Here is a 20,881-nt window from a genome sequence, read left to right as displayed (position 1 = left end):
TATGACAGATCATTCGCTTACTATGCATTTCGATATGAGATATGTGTTAGGTACATGTGGGAAAACTAGGGTTAGGGTTAGGTGCTAGGGTGCTAGGGTTAGGGTTAAGGTTAGACATGCCAGTACCAAGTCAACCTAGCACCTAACCCTAACCCTAGTTTTCCCACATGTACCGTATTCCCACATGTACCGTAAATAGAGCATTTGCTTGCATATCAATATCCTGATTATGGCAGGACCTGAGAGCTAGATTATAGTGGTGGCTTACAAAAACAAAAAGAGAAAAGAGCAGATATTTGTATGTCTTTGTCTTTAATTCCATAATTTCACATTGCATATGAGTTGAAGTTACCTTAACATTGATAATAATAATAAGAATAATAATAATAATACTAACTTTTATTTCTATAGCACTTTTCCTGCAAACGTTGCTGCTCAACGTGGTTACATTTAAACTTATCTTTCATAAACATGGAACACACAGTGAGGACGCACACACACACACACACACACACACACACACACACACACACTTCAAAGCCAGGTGCACCCCTCCTCTGTGTAACCACAGATCAACGACCACAGACAAACAGGTACACATACACACACACACACACACACAAAATCGCATACGTGCGACCAGCCATACACCAAAGGTGAATCATTCTTGCGACCCAAGGCCATGTTGTGTGAGCTGAAGACTGGTACATTAGCTCTGAGGGCTGACTTGAGATCAGTCACATCGGTCAGACATCACCACGTTCATTATCACTCAGTGTTGATCTCACATTTCCATATAGGCCTCCCCTGTTGAAAAGACCATTAAAACCATGAGGTATACACCCTGTCACAATACATAGTGTGTGTGTGTGTGTGTGTGTGTGTGTGTGTGTGTGTGTGTGTGTGTGTGTGTGTGAGAGAGAGAGAGAGAGAGAGAGACATACCTTGCTCCAGCATGTCATCTCCCAGCTGTGTTTTGTCCAGCGGGTGTGTGAGCGGAGGCAGTTTAGGAGCCACTGTCCTTTTGTAGCTCTCTATCAGTCTGTCCAGAGTCCCAAAACACTCCAGCCTCCCCCCTGTAGAACCCTGCACACACACACACACACACACACACACACACACACACACACACACACACACACACACACACACACACACACACACACACAGACTTACTATAATTCCTGTTGTTCCATAAGGCAGGGTGTTTCTCTGTGTGTGTAGGTGTGTGTGTGTGTGTGTGTGTGTGTGTGTGTGTGGTCTTGCCTCAAGGGTCCATCCGTCAGAGGAGTGGTGAAGCCGGTAGGTATGCACATATGGAGTCCTTCTAGAGACATAAAAGAAAACGAAAGTCAAAGATTCAAATTCACTTCATCTGAGTCTGAGTTCATGATTTTTGTGGGCCACTTGCAACATGTGTGATTGACTGTAACTTCCTTGGTTTATTTCCAGGGCAGTGTGTTCTAGACAGTTTCAACAGAAACCCAATTGCAACGGCAATACGCCAAGGTTTAATTCATATGTAATTGGATGCACCTTTGCAGGAAGGTTTAATCTCACTTGCAAGGTACCAGTTTCATATGTTGGTGGACGGATATGTTCTTCTAACTTGTGCATCCCATTAGAATGGGAATTAGAATCAGGCCTATTAGGTATTCAAGGTTTACGTGCATGCCAATATAGTCTACAGGACTGCTACCTTGTTTTGCCCATGCAGGAAATCAAAAGCGTACATGCTTTATTTCTAGACTACATCACTATATGCTATTACATATTTCCACATCCATACCAATGTTGGGCATACATATTTGTTATTTAGGCAGTGATATTTTAATTTGTAGTGACTATCAGACCTGTTGAATATGAAGATTCATATGTACTGGCATTGTTTTGCATGCAATAAATGTAGGTTCATTGTGGTGACACTCTGTGATCTGTTTATTCTCTGAAGTCTTAATTCTTGCGATGCACTCAGACATGCTCTCTGTTACTCTGTTACTGTACATTATAAGTCATTATGATTAAACTTATAATCAATATAATCAATTATACAGAATTATGAGTTTATATGTGTCTAAAACTATGCTAAATTCATTATTACTCTATCATAGTGCATTATGAGTATTATATTGCATTATATTATATAAAGTGTTACTGGTTTTTCCTTATGTGATGATTGCAAAGTTGATCAAATTTCATAAAGTTCAACTCAAGTAAAGGTTCTATGGCTCTTTAACCAATAACATGATATTGCAAGAACAACACGAAAAGACCAACACAGATTTATTAGACTAAAGAGTTATGGAAAACAAATACAAAAGCGAGATTTGATTTGTTTTAGGAAATACTTTTAAACACACAAGCTTCATGGCATAAAAAGCACAACCAAATGTAGCAGCGTACCTGGCTAATAGCCCTTCAAGAGAAAATTCTAAATTAATGAAGGTTTAGAATTTACTAAATGACTAATTGTAAAGTAATACAAAAAACAAGGACTATATATATATATATATATATATATATATATATAAAGTATTACTCTGAAATGTGGGTGGTGTGGGCTAGTACAATTACCAAATAGTGAAATAATTTGTGTAATAATGAATTAGAGTGTAGTGGAACAAACTCCCTGAAGAAATCAAACAGGCCCAAACCCTTAAAATATTTAAATCTAAGCTAAAAACCTTCATGTTTTGCACCAGTTATGATTAAACACAAACACTTCTATCAATGTATTTTTTCCATTAACTATTGTCTTTTTAAATGTTTTATCTATTTACTTCTTATTTGCTTTTATTCATTGTAATTTTTATTTTCTTATGCTCCTCTTGCTGTATTTTTAAATAATGCATGTAAAGCACTTTGAATTGCCCCTGTTGTATGAAATGTGCTATACAAATAAACTTGCCTTGCCTTGCCTAGATTGTATAATAGGCCTACTAATACTACTACTACTACTATAATATTACTACTACTACTACTACTACTACTACTACTACTACTACTACTACTACTACTACTACTACTACTACTACTACTACTACTACTACTACTACTACTACAACTAATAATAATAATAATCCTCACTCAGTGGAACTGAGTAATTTTACATTTCTCATCTCAACTCATTGTGCAAAGACTGAACGTTTTTTGTTTTTTTTAATACTTTTTTTTGTCACAAAACACCGACATCCAATCTTGGAATAGATAACAGTAGCCTCGCATAAACTCACCGCACGCACAGACAGTAGACCCCCTGCAGGCTCTCGCTGTCCCTGAGGAGAAAGCTGCCCTCGCGGCCGTACCTCTCCAGCAGCCTCTCCGCGTCCTCGCGGCCGATCCTGCCGTAGTAGATGGACCGGACCAGCGCGCTCTCTCTCCTGAGGGGCTCGCCTTGGGGACTGGCACCGTTATCACCTGCGCGCGCCATGTGAGAGTGCAGACCGTGCAACTCAAGTGACGGAGGGAAGTGTGTGAAACAGGAACAGAACGGATGAGCTGTTTTCACACCTTTTTCATCGTGTGTGTAAAAGGCACTGTGGGCAAAACCGTCAACCGTGTTTTTTTAACACCTCCAGACCAAAACATATGCAGAGAAACTGCCCGTTCTGAGACGGGCGGGAGTGCATGTATGTGGTTTTGTTCAATTGACTCATTAATAGAGACGTGAGAAATTAAACACAATACAGTGTCTGTAGATTTAATGTGAAATCAGGTTCACATGTAGGCTGGGTGTTTTACCTCGACTAGGCCTCAACCTAACTAGGCTAACATTTGCAGCCCCCTAAAGTTAAAAAAAAAATCGAAATCACATCTTCATGAGATTATGAATATACATCTTTTATTTTTTTTACAAACTATAATATACATAATACGCACGCACACATCAAAAACGCGCTTGACGGCGATGCAAGGGACTTTAGTGCGTGGGACAGAAACCCACTATAGTATGGTCGGCCTACAGCGCCGTAGAGTCGTAGATGATAGGCTTGTCTTTGTAGGGATCTAACCGCAATTTCATAGCGAAAGCGACAGACGCTGTTTCCCCTCTCCTCCCTCCTTATCGCCAACCCTTCTCTTCTTTTCTCTCTCTGTGTCATAAGTGAACTCTTCAGCTGCAGCGTCATGGAACACAATCTCACTGCACCAAACAGGATGTTAACAAATCTCAAACAGAAAGTGCACAACATAATATAGTGCAAATAACCCCCCCCCCCCATCCTCACACATGTTTCAGAGTGCATAAGATCCATGTTGGCTTTAGACATTAAACATCAGACACATGGTATGTGTCTTTACTATGAGTGAGGGGCGGCTGTGTCTCAGGAGGTAGAGCCGGTGTCGAATGATTGCAAGGTTGGCAGATCGGCGGTTCGAGCCCTGGCTGGCCATGTCGAAGTGTCCTTGGGCAAGACACTGAACCCCAAATTGCTCCCAAATGAGCGGGCCGGCGCCTTGCATGGTAGCTTGCCGCCATTGGTGTGTGTGAATGGGTGAATGAGAGGCCGTTGTAAAGCGCTTTGGATAAAGGCGCTATATAAGTGCAGTTCATTTACCAAATACACTAATGAAACAAAACCTCACATGCCCCAGTGTATCCCCATCCACTGTTTTGACGCACCTGCTTACAGGTTCATAGGGTGTCTATGCAGAGTCACTTGCAGGTTCATAGGGTGTCTATGCAGAGTCACGGTCTTACAGCATAAAACATTTAGCATGTGGATGCTGCCTACCATAGAGTAGGCACGTCACTATGTCTGTATGTTCAAAGAGAGTCCTCAGGAAGTCCTGAGGAAGTCCTCAGGAAGGAACACATCAAGCAGGAGATAATGGTGGCCTTCTACCGCGGCGCAGTGGAGAGCATCCTCACCTACTGCATCTGCAACTGGTTCTCCAGCTGCACAACCGCAGAGAGAAATGCGCTACAGAGAGTCGTGAGAACAGCCCAGAAGATCACCGGCGCCCCCCTCCCCTCTCTGGAAGAGCTGTACAACACACGCTGCCTCAGGAAGGCCTCCAAGATCTCCAGAGACCCAACCCACCCTGGGTACGAACACTTTGCCCGGCTGCCCTTGAAAAGGCGGTACAGGACCATGGCCGCAAGGACAAACAGACTGAAGCTCAGCTTCCTAACACCAGGGGAGCCACCCCTCCTAAATTTCGTTGTTTGGTACCTGTACTGTAGCAATGACAATAAAGACCATTCATTCATTCATTCATTCATTCATTCTACCCCAGGGCCATCCAGGCCCTGAACACAGCAAAGACCTAGGTTCTGGGCCCTGGACAGTCTGGACGGATTGATGGCAGCTGCTGGATTGAAAAAATCAGGTGTAGTGCTGAGGCACAAATGTGTACATTTCAAGCCTGCAAACTGCGACACTTTAAATGAATGTGCAATAACACTATGTGCAATATGACAACCCTAGTCGTTTTATCTGTACAGTATAGTATAGTGGATTGTGTACATAGCCTTTATTTATGTAAACTAGCTCCTTTCCCTTCTTGTTTTTTTAGTTGTTTTTTTCTCTTTCCTAGCACCAGGGGAGCCCCCCCTCCCAAATGTCGTTGTTTGGTACCTGTACTATAGCAATGACAATAAAGACCATTCATTCATTCATTCATTCATTCAAATATTGTTTTTGTATCTGAATGTTTGTAATAATCGGTTTGTCAATAAAAAGCAGCATTGGATACAGTCTCATGTTTAGCACGAGTGAGTGCATTTCATTCTGACTGACATGCTAGTATATTTACTTTTCTTTTGTGAGTAATATTTTATTATAATCATTGCAACAGACAAAGACACGGTACAGACATAAACAATACATATCAGTCTGTATGCATCTAGTTTTTTTGTGTGAAATCAAGTTGTGTGATTGTGTAACCTACCTATTACCATACAATCAGAATCACAAAGGAAAGAGGGAAGGGGGAAGGGAAGTATATGAGGGAGGGACAGGAGAATGTAAACAACTGTACACAAAGGGAACTACACTGGTACAGAAGCCATGCTACATCAGGCTTCTCAACTACAATAGAACAGTTTGTGAGCCCAACAGAGCCAGACAGAGCCCAATGTGTATGCCAGTTAGTGGTACTTGCGATATTTAAAGAACAGTACTGTGTTGTGTCTATCCTATATAACATTGGCTTGACCACGGCCACACGGCATCTTGCCTACTTATTTTTGTATGCGTGGAGACAGAGCCAAACAGAGCCCAACAGAGCCCAACAGAGCCAGACAGAGTCAGACAGAGCCCAACAGAGCCAGACAGAGCCAAACAGAGACAGACAGAGCCAGACAGAGCCAGACAGAGCCAGACAGAGCCCAACAGAGCCCAACAGAGCCAGACAGAGTCAGACAGAGCCCAACAGAGCCAGACAGAGTCAGACAGAGCCCAACAGAGCCAGACAGAGCCAAACAGAGCCAGACAGAGCCAGACAGAGCCAGACAGAGTCAGACAGAGACAAACAGAGCCAGACAGAGCCAGACAGAGCCAGACAGAGCCAGACAGAGTCAGACAGAGCCCAACAGAGCCAGACAGAGCCAGACAGAGCCAGACAGAGACAGACAGAGCCAGACAGAGCCAGACAGAGCCCAACAGAGCCCAACAGAGCCAGACAGAGCCAGACAGAGACAGACAGAGTCAGACAGAGCCAGACAGAGCCCAACAGAGCTAGACAGAGCCCAACAGAGACAGACAGAGTCAGACAGAGCCAGACAGAGCCAGACAGAGTCAGACAGAGACAGACAGAGCCAGACAGAGCCCAACAGAGCCAGACAGAGCCCAACAGAGCCAGACAGAGCCCAACAGAGCCCAACAGAGTCAGACAGAGCCCAACAGAGCCAGACAGAGCCAGACAGAGACAGACAGAGCCAGACAGAGCCAGACAGAGCCCAACAGAGCCAGACAGAGCCCAACAGAGCCAGACAGAGCCAGACAGAGTCAGACAGAGCCAGACAGAGCCAGACAGAGCCCAACAGAGCCAGACAGAGCCAGACAGAGCCAGACAGAGCCAGACAGAGCCAGACAGAGCCAGACAGAGTCAGACAGAGCCAGACAGAGCCAGACAGAGCCCAAAAGAGCCAGACAGAGTCAGACAGAGCCCAACAGAGCCAGACAGAGCCAGACAGAGCCCAACAGAGCCAGACAGAGACAGACAGAGTCAGACAGAGCCAGACAGAGTCAGACAGAGTCAGACAGAGACAGACAGAGCCAGACAGAGCCAGACAGAGCCCAACAGAGCCCAACAGAGTCAGACAGAGCCCAACAGAGCCAGACAGAGCCAGACAGAGCCAGACAGAGCCAGACAGAGACAGACAGAGCCCAACAGAGCCAGACAGAGACAGACAGAGACAGACAGAGCCAGACAGAGACAGACAGAGTCAGACAGAGCCAGACAGAGCCAGACAGGGTCAGACAGAGCCCAACAGAGACAGACAGAGTCCAACAGAGCCCAACAGAGCCAGACAGAGCCCAACAGAGCCCAACAGAGCCAGACAGAGCCAGACAGAGACAGACAGAGACAGACAGAGCCAGACAGAGCCAGACAGAGTCAGACAGTGACAGACAGAGACAGACAGAGCCAGACAGAGCCCAACAGAGCCAGACAGAGCCCAACAGAGCCAGACAGAGCCAGACAGAGCCAGACAGAGCCAGACAGAGCCAGACAGAGACAGACAGAGTCAGACAGAGCCAGACAGAGCCCAACAGAGCCAGACAGAGACAGACAGAGCCAGACAGAGCCCAACAGAGACAGACAGAGACAGACAGAGTCAGACAGAGCCAGACAGAGCCCAACAGAGCCAGACAGAGCCAGACAGAGACAGACAGAGACAGACAGAGCCCAACAGAGCCAGACAGAGCCAGACAGAGCCCAACAGAGCCAGACAGAGCCAGACAGAGACAGACAGAGACAGACAGAGTCAGACAGAGACAGACAGAGACAGACAGAGTCAGACAGAGTCAGACAGAGCCCAACAGAGCCAGACAGAGCCAGACAGAGCCAGACAGAGTCAGACAGAGCCCAACAGAGCCAGACAGAGCCAGACAGAGCCAGACAGAGCCAGACAGAGACAGACAGAGACAGACAGAGTCAGACAGAGCCAGACAGAGCCCAACAGAGCCAGACAGAGACAGACAGAGACAGACAGAGTCAGACAGAGACAGACAGAGACAGACAGAGACAGACAGAGCCCAACAGAGACAGACAGAGCCAGACAGAGCCCAACAGAGCCAGACAGAGACAGACAGAGCCAGACAGAGCCAGACAGAGTCAGACAGAGCCAGACAGAGTCAGACAGAGACAGACAGAGCCAGACAGAGTCAGACAGAGCCAGACAGAGACAGACAGAGACAGACAGAGTCAGACAGAGACAGACAGAGACAGACAGAGACAGACAGAGTCAGACAGAGCCAGACAGAGCCAGACAGAGCCAGACAGAGCCAGACAGAGCCAGACAGAGTCAGACAGAGCCCAACAGAGCCAGACAGAGCCAGACAGAGCCAGACAGAGCCAGACAGAGACAGACAGAGACAGACAGAGTCAGACAGAGCCAGACAGAGCCCAACAGAGCCAGACAGAGACAGACAGAGCCCAACAGAGACAGACAGAGACAGACAGAGTCAGACAGAGCCAGACAGAGCCCAACAGAGCCAGACAGAGCCAGACAGAGACAGACAGAGACAGACAGAGACAGACAGAGCCCAACAGAGCCAGACAGAGCCAGACAGAGCCCAACAGAGCCAGACAGAGCCAGACAGAGACAGACAGAGACAGACAGAGTCAGACAGAGACAGACAGAGACAGACAGAGTCAGACAGAGCCAGACAGAGCCCAACAGAGTCAGACAGAGCCAGACAGAGCCAGACAGAGCCCAACAGAGACAGACAGAGACAGACAGAGCCAGACAGAGCCCAACAGAGCCAGACAGAGCCCAACAGAGCCAGACAGAGACAGACAGAGACAGACAGAGACAGACAGAGCCCAACAGAGCCAGACAGAGCCAGACAGAGCCCAACAGAGACAGACAGAGACAGACAGAGCCAGACAGAGCCCAACAGAGCCAGACAGAGCCCAACAGAGCCAGACAGAGACAGACAGAGACAGACAGAGACAGACAGAGCCCAACAGAGCCAGACAGAGCCAGACAGAGCCCAACAGAGCCAGACAGAGCCAGACAGAGCCCAACAGAGCCAGACAGAGACAGACAGAGCCAGACAGAGCCAGACAGAGACAGACAGAGTCAGACAGAGCCAGACAGAGTCAGACAGAGCCAGACAGAGCCAGACAGAGCCAGACAGAGCCAGACAGAGACAGACAGAGTCAGACAGAGACAGACAGAGACAGACAGAGACAGACAGAGACAGACAGAGTCAGACAGAGCCAGACAGAGCCAGACAGAGCCAGACAGAGCCAGACAGAGTCAGACAGAGCCAGACAGAGCCAGACAGAGCCAGACAGAGTCAGACAGAGACAGACAGAGCCAGACAGAGCCAGACAGAGTCAGACAGAGACAGACAGAGCCAGACAGAGACAGACAGAGCCAGACAGAGCCAGACAGAGCCAGACAGAGCCAGACAGAGCCAGACAGAGCCAGACAGAGCCAGACAGAGCCAGACAGAGCCAGACAGAGCCAGACAGAGCCAGACAGAGTCAGACAGAGTCAGACAGAGCCAGACAGAGCCAGACAGAGCCAGACAGAGCCAGACAGAGTCAGACAGAGCCAGACAGAGCCAGACAGAGACAGACAGAGCCAGACAGAGCCAGACAGAGACAGACAGAGACAGACAGAGACAGACAGAGTCAGACAGAGACAGACAGAGCCAGACAGAGCCAGACAGAGCCAGACAGAGCCAGACAGAGCCAGACAGAGTCAGACAGAGACAGACAGAGTCAGACAGAGACAGACAGAGCCAGACAGAGTCAGACAGAGCCAGACAGAGCCAGACAGAGACAGACAGAGACAGACAGAGTCAGACAGAGACAGACAGAGACAGACAGAGCCAGACAGAGTCAGACAGAGCCAGACAGAGCCAGACAGAGCCCAAAAGAGCCAGACAGAGTCAGACAGAGCCCGACAGAGACAGACAGAGCCAGACAGAGCCCAACAGAGCCAGACAGAGCCAGACAGAGCCAGACAGAGTCAGACAGAGCCAGACAGAGCCAGACAGAGCCCGACAGAGACAGACAGAGCCAGACAGAGCCAGACAGAGCCAGACAGAGACAGACAGAGACAGACAGAGACAGACAGAGCCAGACAGAGCCAGACAGAGCCAGACAGAGACAGACAGAGTCAGACAGAGCCAGACAGAGCCCAACAGAGCCAGACAGAGCCAGACAGAGCCCAACAGAGCCAGACAGAGCCCAACAGAGCCAGACAGAGCCAGACAGAGACAGACAGAGCCAGACAGAGCCAGATCTGCAGTTGTTGACAGAAACTGTTTGTTTATATTTCAGGATGTGGTCCAGAGACTCTCAATCTGGTCATGAACCTTATGTGGTTTGATACTCCTACACAGACACACACACACACAGACACACACACACACACACACACACACACACACACACAGACACACACACACACACACACAGAGGTGTGACCACACACAGAGGAATACTGTACATACACAGAGACAGACAGACACACACACACACACACACACACACACACACACACACACACACACACACACACGTGCACAAAAATCAAAAGGCAGCCTGCTTCATTTCAAATTGCCTAGAAAAGGTATTTAATTAAACTTTTATAAAAGGACAACCGTTTATGAGCATGTCAGACAAGCCTGACAGTGAAAGGTTCTCAGAAAAGTGAAGACACAGGAAAAAACATGGATTTTATACACAGTAATAGTCCCTCCCTTAGGTAATAGCCCAAAACCAATCACAGGTACTTCCTGTATGAGGAGGGGCTGGCTGTGATGCAAATTTAGAAAAGGTTAGGGGGGAATTGACCCCCACTTTCTCCCACATGTGCACACACACGTTGGTGTGTGTGTCTGTGTGAGGAGGACTAGAGTCAGTCCAGTGGGGGAAAAAGTATGATAACTGTTTGGTTATCAACAGAAACTCTCACAACCCATTCACCCGCTCTCATTATGAAGTTCACTTCATATAAGGAAGAACATTACAGACTGAGATGCCAAGGTTAGTCGTTTATTGGCAGGCAGATGAACAAGCCAGCGTCAGGCTGGTTACAAGATGCTAGTCTTAGTGTTACCACAGTCAGTAACCTAGTGGATAGTGAGTTGGACTGGTGAGAAGGTCATGAGTTCAAATCCCACCTGGGAACACCACCACTATTGTGGCCTTTAGTAAAAGCACTTCGTCACAAGTTACTCCAGGGAGACTGTCCCTGTATTCTCTAATTGTAAGTCGCTTTGGATAAAAGCGTCTGCTGGATGGTTCAAATGTAAATACTGATCTGAAACCAAACCGCACAAGCATTCCATCCCACCAGACAAACCTTTTTTAAATCAATTTCATTATCTTATTAATAGTTACACCATTAAGACATTTAAACAAACGAGAAATACATCACCGTTTTTTTAAATATCCACCGAATTCATATTCATCAGAGGAGCTATGTACTGCATGTCAAATGACTTACATATGTCAATTAAAAGGTTGTTAATTTGTTAAACAGGTAACGGGGAACAATCTTCCAGCACATTGCCTTTAGGAATATTCTAGAGACTTTCTCCTTACTCTGGTGTCCTATATAGCTGAATTGAAATTGTCCCACGTTGGCACATTGTACCGTACTGCCATCGTAAGTGAAGTGCTGAGCTGTCCTGTGGATTTCAGAGCGACAATATGTCAACTCGACTGACAAATCCTAGAGTAAAATACAATACCTCAAGAGTTTGGGAAAGTGCATTTCTTAGGTAGGAATGTATGTGTGTGTGCGCGCGTTCGTATGTGTGTTTAAAATAATGTGCAAAACTAGAGATTAAGATTCAACAGCAAACCCTTGTTGAAAGTGGGACCATTTCCTAACAGGACCACATACCACCCCCACCCACTTTCCCCACCCAAAAGTACATGTAAGCATTAAACGTACAACCATGATAAAGACATAGCAAAAAAAAAACGCAGGATTAATAGGAAACTTGTCTGCTCGTCCTTCTCATTGGTCAGTTAGTTGTTACTTAGGTATTGGACCAGCCTCTGCAGCTCCTCCACCAATCTCCTCTTTGCTTCCTCCCGGCTGATCTGCCAATCTACAGACAGACATGTGCAATAGCCAATCAGAGCACAGACGAAGGAAGTGACTCTACTGACCGCAATCACTGGATATGAATTAAGAGGGGGGATGGAATAGATGTGTGTGTGTGTGTGTGTGTGTATGTGTGTGTGTGTGTGTGTGTATGTGTGTGTGTGTGTGTGTGTTAGGGAGTCACTGAGTGAATGTGAGTGTACATGCAAGTACAGTATGTGTGTGTGCGTGTGTGTGTGTGTGTGTGTGTGTGTGTGTGTGTGTGTGAGGTCTACCTGAGTAGGAGCACAGGAGAGGGGCTGAGAAGGTGATTCTGGTTCCGAACTTCCCATCTGTATCTTCAAACACTGGCAACTCCAGACGCCTTTGCGCAAACCACTCTTGAAGAGCGTTCCTCACTGACGAACCTGTACTGGAGGCTTCTGGATGGATAGAAAGATGGATAGAAAGATGGATAGATAGACAACATTTTCATAGCATAAAGCTATGGCCACCATAGCTATGACCACTGTTGTCAGATTGGTCACTTTCATTTGTGTGTGTGTCTGTGTGTGTAGGTGTGAGTGGTGTGTGTGTGTGTGTGTGTGTGTGTGTAGGTGTGAGTGGTGTGTGTGTGTGTGTGTGTGTGTGTGAGAGCGTAGTACCGACCATCCTCCTCTCCCAGGACTCCCAGTAAGCGCTGGCTGAGCTGGGCTCTGGTGTCCTTCTTAGACTGCTGTCCCTCCATCTCCAGACGGTACCTGTCAGCCAATCAGACCACCTCAGCCGTTGTTTCAACGCTATAATTTGAGGAGGTACCTTCTCTATGCTAACAATGAAGAGGTACCTCCTCTATGCTAACAATGAAGAGGTACCTTCTCTATGCTAACAACCATCAACCTCAGACAGCCCCGCCCTGTCCACCTCCTCAGCCAATCAGTAACCCTAATTGATCAATGAAGTGCCAGGGGGCGAATGAAAACCAGCAGAGATGCAGAATCAGTACCTGAGTTGAGCACCATTGTCTTACATGACTAAGTGGTAATAATGGTATGTGGACACATTGAAATCTTAAGAATACTTGATATATAAAAAATAATAAAATAACAAATAATAATTTATATAATGTATATATTTTATAAATAACAATACAAATAAATGTATAAATAAATATATATATTAACTGTGTTTAGACTAACCCTGAGAACTTAAGTTGGGCTGAGCTCCTGTACTGAGTTCTTGTAAGGGTGGAGTCTGACAGAGTTAGCCCCGCCCCCTCAAGCAGAGTCCTGAGTCTTAGCTCCGCCTCCTCAGGGCTGGTGGGCTCTACCACACGAGTGACGCAGCCAATCAGAGGAGAGAGGCAGGACAGTGCCTTAAGGCAAGCTGATTGACGCACTGTAGCCTCACACGGACCTGGAGATCGTGCACGCACACACGCACACGCGCACACACGCACACACACACACACACACACACACACACACACACACACACACACACATTTATTTAAATACTAAATGATTGAAGATCAACACACTAAGTTAATGAAGTGTTTCTCTAGGTGCCTTACCCTCTCTGCTGTATGTGAACACACAGGTGATGTCCTTGAGGGAACAGGAGAACTTCTTCTGTTCTGACTCCACATAAACCTCCTTAGGAAGAGGGAACGAATGCTTGATGAAGTACTGCTTAACCTTCCCTGTGGCCTCTCTTATGTCCTCTACAGAGAGGGGGGGGGAGAGGGAGGAGGACGAGGAACAAGGACATTATCTGTTTGGACTGAGGTTGAAATCCGGTGAAATGCAGTCATTGAAAGACCTTTTTCTAGCATATCAGCAATATGTACAAAAGAAGAGATTTGGTGAGGCTGCATTCTCATTTTATGCACCCATATTGTGGAATGCACTGCCAGTTTACATTAGGGATGCAACCTCAGCACATATGTTCAAGTCAAGACTAAAAAGCCATCTTTTGAATATTGCTTTTAAATGACTAAATAATTGAATGATGATTATATAATGATTGGAGCACTTTGAGTTGCAATGTTTGCAAGAAAAGCGCTATACAAATAAAAGTTATTATATTATTATTATTATTATCATTATTGAAAAGTAATTTTTTAAACACTCTATGAACAGTCATCGACACCGTCATTTAGACGGACAGAAGGACAGACAGACAGACAGACAGAGACAGACGGACAGACAGACAGACAGAGACAGACAGACGGAGACAGACAGACAGACGGAGACAGACAGACAGACAGAGACAGACGGACAGACAGACAGACGGACAGACAGACAAACAAACAGAGACAGACAGACAGACAGACAAACAGAGACAGACAGAGACAGACAGAGACAGACAGACAGACAGACAGACAGATGGACAGACAGACAGAGACAGACAGAGACAGACAGACAGAGACAGACAGACAGACAGAGACAGACAGACAGACAGACAGACAGACACAGCGTACCAGGTTGGCAGATCTCTCCGGCCAGCCCCAGACTGAGGTAGGAGCTGCGGGTCGCCTCAATCTTAGAACTGAACGGCGTCTGGTTCTGGAAGGTGAACCGGTCCAGAGACACACGCACGCTCCACTCACACCACGACTCCACGCGCACGCCCTCACACAGCACACCCGGGGGCCGCAGGCCCAGGAGCACCAGGTGCCGCCCCATCTCTGTTGAACACACCCAGGAACGCAACACACACACACACACACACACACACACACGCACACGCACACGCACACACGCACACACACACGCACACACACACGCACACACACACACAGAGAATTGAGAAAACACACACACATCTAGACAGCAACCTCTAGTTAACTATTTAGATAATGTTGTACTTAGAGAGAGAGTTACCTTCCATCTGTCCATCAGCCTCCATCACAGCAGATCTTTTAGAGGGAGGTGGGTTAGAATCTTCAGGTGCTGTCTCCATGGTAACAGTACGGATGGTTGGCGTCCTATCGACCGGTAGGGCGGAGCCAATGACAGCCCTGTCCTTTGTCACCTGACCTGAAGCTGGGGAGAGAGAGACATATGTGACAGCAGCAGGTGAAAGAGGGAACAAGTCGGCAACCAACCAAATGTTCAGACTTTTATTCTGAACATTTTAAATAAATGTCAACGTTGTTGAAAACCAATGACACACTCGCTAGTCAAGCCAAAACATGGCAATGCAATGGACACGGTGAGTAATCCCCACTACTACCTAGTCAGTGAAGTTGGTGAAGTTACCCAAGTAATGGTTGAGGTTTCCTTAAGAGACAGATGGAGAGAGAGAGAGGGGAGAAGAAGAGGGAGAAAGAGAGAGAGAGAGAGACAGAGAGACAGAGAGACAGACAGACAGAGAGAGAGAAAGAGAGAGAGAGAGACAGAGAGAAAGAGAGAGAGGGGGGGGGGGGACTAACCTGTTGTGGGGATCTGTGTGTAGGTGGGAGGTCCTCCCCCGTCCTTCACCAGCAGCTCCTGCAGCCTGCCTTTATAGTTCCCACCTAGAAATAAACATAATCACAATAATAACATTGTAATAACAATTATTGTTACATTAGTATAGTGTAAAACACTATTCAGTGCAGTTACGAAACAGCAGTCTGGCCAAGAGAAACTTGTGTTACTACATAAGATAGATACTGACCAGCTACGCTGCCACCTCCTCCCAGGACCCCTTCCAGACGCCTCAAGGCCTCCTTAGCTGCCCACTGCTCTGCCTGCTGCCTTTTAGATGCCCCCTCTGAGAGAGAGAAAGAGAGAGAGAAAGAGAGAGAGAAAATGAGAGAAAGGAGTTTTTCACATTTCACATTTCACGGCTGAAACATGGCCAGGGGAGACAAGGCTTTACTCTTGAGATGAAATGAGATTTCTAAATCTGGTTTGGTAAAAAGCATTTGGAGAAAGGTCCTTCTCACCTGGACTGTGGATGGTGAGCTCGCCGTTGATTCCCAGAGTGCACCTGTGTCTCTCCCCCACCATTTCACACACCTCCTCTGGAGCTCCACACCCTGCCTGCCTCAAGAACTCCTGCACGCACTGCCGCTCACCACCTGCAGGGGGCGCCACCAGTGGCAGATTAAAGTGGTCAGTGGCCCTAGGCTACTCCTTTGTGTGAGGCCCCCCCCCCCATACACGAGCCTCCCCCCTCCCCAAAATACACAACTCACGAGCACCCTGCACACACACACCACTCATAATGCTATACCACAAAACACATTGTGCTTTAAAAACATAATGCAAACAATAAAAAAAAAAAGTTCAGTGCATTAAGGCCAGGTTTGGACTTAGGGGGGTGGGGGCCCCTGGGCTTGAGTCATTGTTCGGGCCCCTACCTACACCAAAAATGATAAGCTACAACTAGGCTACACCAACCAGAACCTATGACCAGAAACACACATATCCCAATGGAGTATGTTATTGGCATAAAGCACATGAAGAAAAAGCAAGTCCGTTCTGTGAGGACAACAGAAAAAACTTAGGAGTAGGCTATACTTGAATAGCAAGTGGTCCCTCAGCAGAGAGAGAGAGAGAAAGAAAGAGAGAGAGAGAATGCCATGTCAAACCTTAATGGGTTCTTTCTTAGGGAAAGAAAGACTATTCATTTATTCATTTTTTTATATTCATAATATTTTTCCTTTAACATAAATCTATAAATTAAAGTAAAGTATAGGCTACTGCCTTGAGCTGCTGGTCATCTTTTCTTTAGCATGAATGAAAATGTTATTAAATTAAAGTGTACCTTTCTATTATCATACAATATTTCCTTGAACATGTAAACTCTATAATCATACAGTTGTCTTTCTATTAGTTGTCTCTGTCATACTGAACTGTTTGTTATCATCCTGAACTATCTCTGTTGCTCACCTCACCTTAGTTCTGTCTCTGTTGCTCTCCTCTCCTGTTGTCTGTCTCTCTGTTGCTGTCCTGTTGTCTGTCTCTCTGTTGCTCTCCTCTCCTGTTGTCTGTCTCTCTGTTACTGTCCTGTTGTCTGTCTCTCTGTTGATGTCCTGTTGTCTGTCTCTCTGTTGATGTCCTGTTGTCTGTCTCTCTGTTGATGTCCTGTTGTCTGTCTCTCTGTTGATGTCCTGTTGTCTGTCTCTCTGTTGCTCTCCTCTCCTGTTGTATGTCTCTCTGTTACTGTCCTGTTGTCTGTCTCTCTGTTGATGTCCTGTTGTCTGTCTCTCTGTTACTGTCCTGTTGTCTGTCTCTCTGTTACTGTCCTGTTGTCTGTCTCTCTGTTGCTCTCCTCTCTTGTTGTCTGTCTCTCTGTTGCTCTCCTCTCCTGTTGTATGTCTCTCTGTTACTGTCCTGTTGTATGTCTCTCTGTTGATGTCCTGTTGTCTGTCTCTCTGTTACTGTCCTGTTGTCTGTCTCTCTGTTGCTCTCCTCTCCTGTTGTCTGTCTCTCTGTTGCTCTCCTCTCCTGTTGTATGTCTCTCTGTTACTGTCCTGTTGTATGTCTCTCTGTTGCTGTCCTGTTGTCTGTCTCTCTGTTGCTGTCCTGTTGTCTGTCTCTCTGTTACTGTCCTGTTGTCTGTCTCTCTGTTGCTGTCCTGTTGTCTGTCTCACTGTTGCTGTCCTGTTGTCTGTCTCTCTGTTGCTGTCCTGTTGTCTGTCTCTCTGTTGCTGTCCTGTTGTCTGTCTCACTGTTGCTGTCCTGTTGTCTGTCTCTCTGTTACTGTCCTGTTGTCTGTCTCTCTGCTGCTCTCCTCTCCTGTTGTCTGTCTCTCTGTTGCTCTCCTCTCCTGTTGTCTGTCTCTCTGTTGCTGTCCTGTTGTCTGTCTCTCTGTTGCTGTCCTGTTGTCTGTCTCTCTGTTGCTGTCCTGTTGTCTGTCTCTCTGTTGCTGTCCTGTTGTCTGTCTCTCTGTTGCTGTCCTGTTGTCTGTCTCTCTGTTACTGTCCTGTTGTCTGTCTCTCTGCTGCTCTCCTCTCCTGTTGTCTGTCTCTCTGTTGCTCTCCTCTCCTGTTGTCTGTCTCTCTGTTGCTGTCCTGTTGTCTGTCTCTCTGTTGCTGTCCTGTTGTCTGTCTCTCTGTTGCTGTCCTGTTGTCTGTCTCTCTGTTGCTGTCCCTCATGTTCGCCTCAGTGCTGCTAGCGACACCCGACCCAGTGCTAACTGCTTCGTGGCTCTCACTCTCAACATTGGTCGTCGCAGCTGCATTATTAAAAAAGAAAGAAAGTGAAATCTTGGGCAACTTAGCTATATTTAGTTCGTTTTTCATTTGTTCTTTTCGTTTTTTGGCCCCACTAATGTGGGTCCGCTTCATTTTTGCAGCTTTCTCTTACGAATTTAGCCTAGGCTATGCGTAGCCTACGTCCTGCGTGACTCAGTAACGTAAACTGGTGAGATGAGATGCGCAAGATTTCTTCTCTCGAATCAAACTATAGAAAACCTGGAGTTGCCTCAGAAATGTGTTAAAACTGCCTCGCTGTTTTGTGGGGGGGCCTCAGGAGTTTTTTTGGGGGGGGCCTCAGGATTTTAAATTTTATTTTATTTTTATTTTATTTATTTATTTTATTTATATTTAATGTTAGGTGGCCGCCGTGGCCCCCTAGTGGTGGTGGCCCTAGGCTGCAGCCTAGGTAAGCCTATGCGTTAATCCGCCCATGGGCGCCACACCAGGTGAGTCACAGCAACACGAGTGGGAGAGAGACAGACGTCATCTAACCCCAGAGAGTGTTGATTATAGCCTTCATATGAGAACTGTGATTGTGTAGAGTATGTGTGTGTGTGTGTGTGTGTGTGTGTGTGTGTGTGTGTGTGTGTGCAGTTGTGTACCTGCTGTAGTCGTATTATCCAGAGATAAGGCCTGTAGTAGGCTGCTGTAGGCTGCCTGTACTGCCCCCTCCTGGTTGGAGGCCTCATGTGGCGCAAGCTTCTTCTGCAGACGTACAATCACACATGACAGGAACCTCCCACCATCTGAATGAGGGAGAGTTTTTAAATCAGTTCCAACTTCCAACACTGTATACTAATATCATGTTCTATACTACTAAGTTATTAACACAACATAATGTTTCATGAGCTGACAGTTTCTAAAGGCAGAAAGATACAAGTCTGCGTACTTGCGGAGGTGCTACGCTCCTCTACAGGGTTAGGCGTGACTTGGGTCTCCATGGCAACTGAGGTATCCATTGCTGATGGGGGGGGCACCCGGCTTTCGGCGGGCTGAGCGCTAAGCATCATGGGAGCAGCTGGGGATGGGAAAGCCAGACCTCCCATCTCACCCTCGCCTACCATCCCTCCTCCCTCCACCCTTCCTACCATCCCTCCTCCCTCCCCCCTTCCTATCTCACCCTCACCTACCATCCCTCCTCCCTCCCCCCTTCCTATCTCACCCTCACCTACCATCCCTCCTCCCTCCACCCTTCCTACCATCCCTCCTCCCTCCCCCCTTCCTATCTCACCCTCACCTACCATCCCTCCTCCCTCCCCCCTTCCTATCTCACCCTCACCTACCATCCCTCCTCCCTCCACCCTTCCTACCATCCCTCCTCCCTCCCCCCTTCCTATCTCACCCTCACCTACCATCCCTCCTCCCTCCACCCTTCCTATCTCACCCTCGCCTCCGCCTTCACCTCTCTCATCCCCTCCTTTCTGAGTAAATTCACCCTCAGCCTCCCCCCTCTCCCCCTCCTCCACCCCGCCTGTCTCCCCCTCCCCCTGTGCTCTCATGGTGAAATCATAAGTGGGTTTGTCCAGTCCCTGTGCCTCCAGCAGTTCTTTGAGGGCTCCTATGTAGTTCTCTCCTAGCACTTTCTTGTTCCCAAGGATCCCAGAAAGCCCCTTCAGGGCCATTTTAGCTGCCTGCTGATATGCCAGCTTCAGCTTACTGAATCCCTCTGCATGAACAGAAAACAACAAGTCATGTTATCATCCCAATACCTTACATAACATATACAACTGTATGTGCAGTCACATGACACAGGCAGTAGCGTTAAGACACAATACAACGTGCGACGAATGGCATACTAGTGACTAGTGACATGTGAGATGGTCTGGTGAAAAGGTCTGCATGTCGGCAATTCCCACGTCGAGCAAATGACCCAAAAGCTTTACTTATTATTATTTTTATTTTTTTTAAATTATGTGATAGCAGCTGGTGAAACCGGGAACAAGTCAGCAACCAATCAAATTCTTCTAACTTTTATTCCGAAAAATAATTGTCAGAGTTGTTGAAAATCAATGACAATCAAAATTTAGTCAAGCCAAAATATTGCAATGCAATGGATTCGGTGAGTATTCCCCACTACTACCTAGTTAACTATGACACTACTTTATATTGTTAGCAGGCTCACAAAACAAGCTGTGTTAGTTGACTAGCGAGTGTGTCGTTGATTTTCAACAACGTTGACATTTATTTAAATTTTTCAGTATAAAAGTCTGAACATTTGATCGGCTGCCGACTTGTTCACGGTTTCACCAGCTGCTGTCACAAATGTGTTTTCCGTTTCTTTTGTTTAAGTGTTGAAGAGCCCACTCAATATAACAAACCACAGTTATAGGATCACTAAATACTTTTTGTGAATTGGTTCACTAAATTTGTGAATTGGATTCACTGTATCATGTCCCGTCCTGCTTCAGGCTACTGGGTTAGTGAAACATGGCTTATAAACAAGTTTTACGTTTTAGGGCATGTTC

The 20,881-nt window shown here is 46.7% G+C and overlaps 1 protein-coding gene across 1 annotated transcript in view; it reads right to left on the bottom strand.

Annotated features, from left to right (window-relative positions):
* Positions 1-702: 702 nt before the first annotated feature.
* The window catches only part of LOC308171700 (uncharacterized protein), a gene marked incomplete at its 5' end in the record, with an annotated part of 21,092 nt that continues 913 nt past the window's right edge, over positions 703-20,881 (bottom strand). The window contains 17 exons of the mRNA XM_080546574.1: positions 703-807; positions 945-1,086; positions 1,267-1,327; positions 3,234-3,417; positions 12,177-12,248; positions 12,520-12,666; positions 12,893-12,984; positions 13,423-13,639; positions 13,797-13,946; positions 14,706-14,912; positions 15,109-15,270; positions 15,660-15,743; positions 15,887-15,982; positions 16,158-16,292; positions 19,019-19,162; positions 19,306-19,434; positions 19,888-20,082. Of these exons, the coding sequence (XP_080402700.1) occupies positions 785-807; positions 945-1,086; positions 1,267-1,327; positions 3,234-3,417; positions 12,177-12,248; positions 12,520-12,666; positions 12,893-12,984; positions 13,423-13,639; positions 13,797-13,946; positions 14,706-14,912; positions 15,109-15,270; positions 15,660-15,743; positions 15,887-15,982; positions 16,158-16,292; positions 19,019-19,162; positions 19,306-19,434; positions 19,888-20,082 (2,240 nt within the window). The 3' untranslated portion in view covers positions 703-784. The remainder of the gene's footprint in view (positions 808-944; positions 1,087-1,266; positions 1,328-3,233; positions 3,418-12,176; positions 12,249-12,519; positions 12,667-12,892; positions 12,985-13,422; positions 13,640-13,796; positions 13,947-14,705; positions 14,913-15,108; positions 15,271-15,659; positions 15,744-15,886; positions 15,983-16,157; positions 16,293-19,018; positions 19,163-19,305; positions 19,435-19,887; positions 20,083-20,881) is intronic.

Source organism: Nansenia antarctica, assembly GCF_963989245.1.
Source record: "Nansenia antarctica genome assembly, chromosome: 16".
In the NCBI taxonomy this organism is placed as follows: Eukaryota; Metazoa; Chordata; class Actinopteri; order Argentiniformes; family Microstomatidae; genus Nansenia; species Nansenia antarctica.
The sequence above is the reverse complement of the archived record's forward strand: the minus strand, read 5'-3'. Positions and strand labels throughout refer to the sequence as shown.